The sequence below is a fragment of the Manis pentadactyla genome, chromosome 9, assembly GCF_030020395.1.
Source record: "Manis pentadactyla isolate mManPen7 chromosome 9, mManPen7.hap1, whole genome shotgun sequence".
NCBI classification, from domain to species: Eukaryota; Metazoa; Chordata; class Mammalia; order Pholidota; family Manidae; genus Manis; species Manis pentadactyla.
Genome location: NC_080027.1, coordinates 19,924,180 through 19,930,043, shown reverse-complemented (window position 1 = coordinate 19,930,043; position 5,864 = coordinate 19,924,180). Strand labels below are relative to the sequence as shown.

Genomic DNA, 5,864 nt, shown 5'->3' with positions numbered 1-5,864 from the left:
TCAACTGAGTTGCTATTAAAGAGTGAATGGACAGGACACCTGAAAGGAGGTAGGTAGAGACTAGTTTCCATTTGTGATTATACAATAAGAAGCTATAGAAGTAGTTGATTTGTAAATTTCTGCTCTACAGATCCTTGTTACTCCCCACTATTTTTTTATGGCACACAACTGATTGTGAATGTAAGAACCGTTATAGAATGATTTGGGGCATATCATGAGTCCTGCTACCCAGAAATGCCCACTGCTCATCATCTCTGCTATGAAATGCCAACAAGAGTTCATTTTTTAATTAAAAATGTAAGTCTGAGACATTTGCTGCAAAGAGGAGAACAACTATAAATATGTGTACTTTTAAAAAGTGTTTATTAGAATTAATTTGTCTAAAAGAAACAACTTTGTAGTTTCCTAATCAATATTAAATAACTGATTTTCTGCCACTAAGATACACCAATTAGATCTGTTAACATTACTTAATAAATACATTTTATAGGAATAATATTATTAGTGGGAAATATAGAGACATTTTTTAGAAAATGAGAGTCAGCACTGGCATAAATGGCTTTCTGCTCTAGGATGTTGTCTACGTCTAGCATCTTGGTTTTAATCAGCTGTGCCTGAGTCTACTAGGTCTCCATGTCACCCCTAGTACTGAGCGTTCACTTGGGATTTACTTTTCAGGTTAGTTGAACCACTACGAGTGCTGGTCATGCTTTCCTGCTCTGCCTGGAGCAACTACATTTTGGGAAACTACTTCCTTCAATTTCATTTTCTTCTGTATTTTTATTACTGTTTATACTGATAGAAACATGGACATATTTATGTTTTATCAACATAAATTATATAAACATTGCCTCACTTTTTAAAATCAAAATTAAATACAACTCATTACCTTTTGTTTACTACCTGTATATATTCGCTATATAGATTTTTCTCTTATAAGTAATGTGAACTCATAGACCTAATACGCTGATGGACAGTAACTGTAATGGGGTATGTGGGGGGACTTGATAATAGGGGGAGTCTAGTAACCATAATGTTCAAGTAATTGTACATTAAGATACCAAAATTAAAAAAAAATTCTCAGATTATTTCACCTCACTATAGTAATTACTTTTTATCACAATAATAGTGTTTTGATGCTCAGAATAATACAACTTGGGTGTGGAATTCCTCATAGGTTCACCCCTATAATGACAGAGGAACCTGGTAGTAAAAGAGTGATTCAGAAAATCATATATACCGAAACTACTCAGATTTTTTCTTAATTGAGAACATATGTAAGAGATAGAGATTGGACAGGTCATGTCCGTAGAAGGGGAGAATCATGATTTATTTGAAGACTTTATTCAGAGCATCCTTCACATCCTTATTCCTCAGGCTGTAGATCATAGGATTCAGCATGGGGAACACCACAGTGCAAAATAAGGAAACTATTTTGTCCATCTTGAAAGAATAGCTAGACCGGGAATGAGTGTAAATGTAGAGAATGGAGCCATAGTACAAGGTGACAGAGGTCAGGTGGGAGGAGCAAGTGGAGAAGGCTTTGAGGCGGCCCTGGGTGGAGCGGATCCTCAGGATGGTGGTGATGATGAAGAGGTAGGAGGCGAGTATGAGCACACAGGGGCTAATGACATTGGAGGCCAGGCAGAAGAAAAGCACAGCCTGGAAGCCATCTTTCCTGCCACAGGCCAACTTCACTAATGGAAACAAATCACAGAAAAAGTCATCAATGACATTGTCTCTACAGAAATTCAAGACAAAAATTTTTTTAGCAACGATGAAACAGTTAATAAAGCCACCAAAATATGAGGCCACTACCAAAAATGCACACAGCTTTATGGACATGGCCTGTGAGTAAAGCAGCGGCTTAGAGATGGCCACATAGCGGTCATAAGCCATGGCAGCCAGCAGGTAACACTCACTGTACCCTAGCCCACCAGAGAAGAGGAACTGAGCCACACAGCCAGCAAAGGAGATGCTTCTGTCCTCAGAGACGCAGATCACCAGGATCTTAGGCGTGTAGACAGAGGAATACCAGAGATCCAGAAAAGACAGATTTCCAATGAAAAAATACATGGGCGTGTGCAGCCGGGAGTCACTGCAGATCAGCACCATGAGGGTGATATTTCCTACCATGGTCACAGAGTACACGGCCAGGAATACCACAAAGAGGACGCGCTGCGTCACGGGGTCTGTGCTGAAGCCCAGCAGGATGAACTCTGTCACCGTGTGGTTGCTCCTCTCCATGGCTCTAGGGAATGTCACCTGGGAGGGGAGAAGAGGAGAGTTCAGCCTGAATCATTGGGCTGAAGTAATAAATGTTTGCTCAGTATATAACCTTGTACCACTAGTAAACCTTGAAATCTAGGATCCAACAATATAAGTGCTCATTTTAGAAAGAGGTTTCATTTTGCAGCAATCCATTTAGACCTCAGTTACATATTGTTAAAAGACACTTTTGATCATTAAATTTTTTCATGATTTTATTTGAGGAAACATCCATTGAAATCATGCAGGACCAACTGCTAGGAGCTGTCTACAGACAGGTGCAAGGGGAGAAGTTTGTATACAGAAATGAGAGCAAAGCAAAGAAATAATTCAATTTTCAATAACTTCAATGGTTGTCTTATTTGGGAGTGCCTTTTTGGCAGTTTTGAAGGGTAATTCTTAGTTTTCGTTTTCTGGATTTGTTGACTCTGGCTCAGGTTGGTTAGCTTACATAGGTACAAAAATATGAAATCCAGCTCAGTCCAATGGTCTCCTGTTAATGACCATAGCAATATTGAATTACAAATTTCAAGTTGATCATTTATATTTCCTTCTAGGAATGATTGGTGGTCTAAAGTATAGATCTACAATTAATGTTTTCTTGTTCTTTTGACTACTTCATAATGTCCGTTAGTTCTTTGCTAAATGTTTCTTCTCAGATTATATCGTTACTTGTCTGTATCTGAAATAGAGAAATTTTCCTATTTTAATATATTTTTAACGATGAAGTGTTTCTCCTTTCAGTTCTTCCATACACTGGGACACCCTACAGGCAGTTTAAATTCATATCTCATAATCAAATCTACACACAGAAGAAAATACTCAGAAGAGTAAAAAAAAAATACTTGATATGCTTGACACAGTCAAGTTTCAGGAAAAATATACACCAAAGGATGGAATACAGTGATGGAAATACAAAGTTCATGAGATTATTGTTAAAAAGAAGAAACCTCAACCTAAAATGGAGACTTTATTCCCCCCACCCCTCCGGGTGCCCCCCACAACTCTTATACACCCAAGACTACAAAAATAGCCTGAATTACCATTTTTAACATATCCAGGAATGTGACCATTTGGTGGGCAATTTGACATTTCATGACAGGCACTAGTGAGGGACTCTGCATAATAATACATTCTGCTGTTCCCTCCCCCTAAGGAAGATGCCCTGGCTTCCAATAATTCCTTCTTTTCTGTTGTTTATAACTTCCTTGTCCTTCTCTCTTGTCTACACACACCTTGCATTCTGTGCAGCATCTCGTGGGTATGTCTACTTGCTCATTAAATACTGCCATTCAGGAAAAACTTAACAAAGCCAGTTGAATTTTGTTATTTATAACTATACTCTTTCCCATGTGCTTTTGCTGGAAATCATGGATCAGTCCAATCTTTATCTCATCTTAGTGTGTTGCTTATTTTGAGGTGTTATGGGCTATTTATTTTCAGTGAATCGCTTCACACTCTCAGGGCCCAGAGCAGGCTGTCCTAATGTTGTGTTGTGATATGCAGAAATTTGTTGGTGAAACCATCAAAGGCCAAAAGCCCCAGGAGATGCTTTGATCTCCCCAGAGCACAATGTGTACAGAGAATTTAGATGGGGGAACTACTCCACTAGGAGGGCTTTCACCATAGATGGCTGTATTATAATGTACCCCTTATATACAATGATAGACAGGAAGATATGCCACAAAGAGTGTTTGTTAAAACTTCTCTCTGTGCCCCATTGTTCCTCTGTGACCCATCAAGTATTTTCTTTACCACACATTTACTCTTTTCATACTCCTGAGAATCACATCCATTTTCCTTTGAAACTCAGGCCCTTCCCCCTTCTCCTTAATTTAGGATTCCATATATATCTCATTCTCCCTGTCTTTGGAATCTATGGATTCTCCGTATGTATGTAATTAACTTTGATATTTTTCTCCTTTAATCCATCTCATGCCAATTTGAAGCTGAAATCAGCAGAAGAATCTTGAGGGGTACTGAAAGTCTTCCCTCGCAACAATATAAACAAAACAATTTTGTGCTGGGCAAAATTGTTGATAACAGGGATCCATGAGAACTGCTGAGATAGAGCAGGGAAATGGGACAAAGGTCATGACATTGTAAAAATCTACTTACCCTGCAGAACAGGACCCGCTTATTCTTTAATTTAGTCTACACGCTGTTCTTCCTCTTCTTCCAGGCCCTAAATCAATTAAGTAACTTTGTACATGACAAGAGACAGACCTCCAGGGTGTAAATGAATCTACATGGGTAAAGAAGGCAGAGATCCATATCAAAACAGTCACCTAAATAACCCTATTCTTAGGGCAGAACTTCAAAGGAATTATTAACCACCTCTATGCCTCATGCCTTATGCTGACCCCTACCTGAAAGGCCCTATAAAACCAAAACCTAAACAGTTACATGCACCTTGTCTCAGAGGTTGCCCACACTCCCATTTGAGTTTGTACTGTTTACCACATATTTATAGTGCTTCATAAGCCTATTACACTTTGTCTCTGAAGTCTTTTTTCATGATAAAGAAAAAACTTGCCAACCTCCACGTCTGGTGCTAAGTGTCTCACTTTACTATTCCCATTCAGCTTTCTAGTTTTAACATAATCCTTTTCTCTCTCCCCATTTTATTTCATACCAGTAGGGATATGGACATAATCTCACTCATGTGGTGCACTGCAACTCCCCCAAGTCCTGGGGAGGTAGGGACATAATGCCTACACCCTGCAGATGAAGTGGGTCCTGGACGTCAGGGGTCTCTGGCTTTATGAGTTGGAAAAGGGTTTGCCCTGTGCAGCCAGGGGTTCAGTGAACTTTCCTTTTCTCCCCCTGTTCTTCCTTGCTCTCTACTGCATACACAGCTGCTGACATGATCTTCTACTCTTGATTTTGATGAATTCCTTTCTTGCTGGCACTTGTTCAACCCGAGCATGAATTCTTTCCCAAGCTGGGTTGAGAGCCCTCCCTGTCCTGGTCAGTTTCCCCTCGTCTGCAGGGAGAGACGTCCCCATATGTGGCTACGTCGAAACACTGCAAGGGGCTTCACGTGGGAAAAAGCTGAAAACACCAGACCTCAGTCTTAAACTCAGTAACACCTGATCTGATTAGTCTCTGAATCTCATAATTATTCCTGAATTTGATTATTTATAAAAATAATGACTGAAAATTTTGAACAGTTTACTCAGACTCAAGCACCATGCTTAGTATTTCACAGGCATCATGTTAAGATTCCGCCCACATCCATCAAAACTATAGCTAAAGATTAAAAGAAATAATTTTGCAGATTTTAACAAATAACTAATAATTATATAATTTCCACATGGTCCTCTCCTACTCCAGAGACATGTTACTTAAGCATTATAGAACATCCTCTCATATCTGATATTAACCAATGCTTGTGGGCTCCATTGGGCCCTATCTTTTTGGTTATAACCTTCTCTAAAACCTAATGGAATAATTTTGAGAAATTCAGTGATGTTACAGATAAGTATCTTGTACATGTGGGCCACATAAGTGCTTCTAAGTAGCACCTAAGTCACCTTCTGGCAGAGTCTTGGGTTTCTTAGACTTACAACCAACCCTGATGATGAGAAGAAACA

At 39.3% G+C, this 5,864-nt stretch overlaps 1 protein-coding gene across 1 annotated transcript; it reads right to left on the bottom strand.

Annotated features, from left to right (window-relative positions):
* Positions 1 to 1,329: 1,329 nt before the first annotated feature.
* On the bottom strand, positions 1,330 to 2,259 carry LOC118908096 (olfactory receptor 1013-like). Its single transcript, XM_036877154.2, has one exon. The coding sequence runs from the start codon at positions 2,245 to 2,247 to the stop codon at positions 1,330 to 1,332; it is 918 nt and encodes a 305-aa protein (XP_036733049.2). The 5' UTR covers positions 2,248 to 2,259.
* Positions 2,260 to 5,864: the final 3,605 nt, after the last annotated feature.

What these genes read in the sequence shown, in the direction of transcription:
- LOC118908096 (XM_036877154.2), bottom strand. Translation starts at nt 2,247, where the DNA reads ATGGAGAGGAGCAACCACACGGTGACAGAGTTCATCCTGCTGGGCTTC.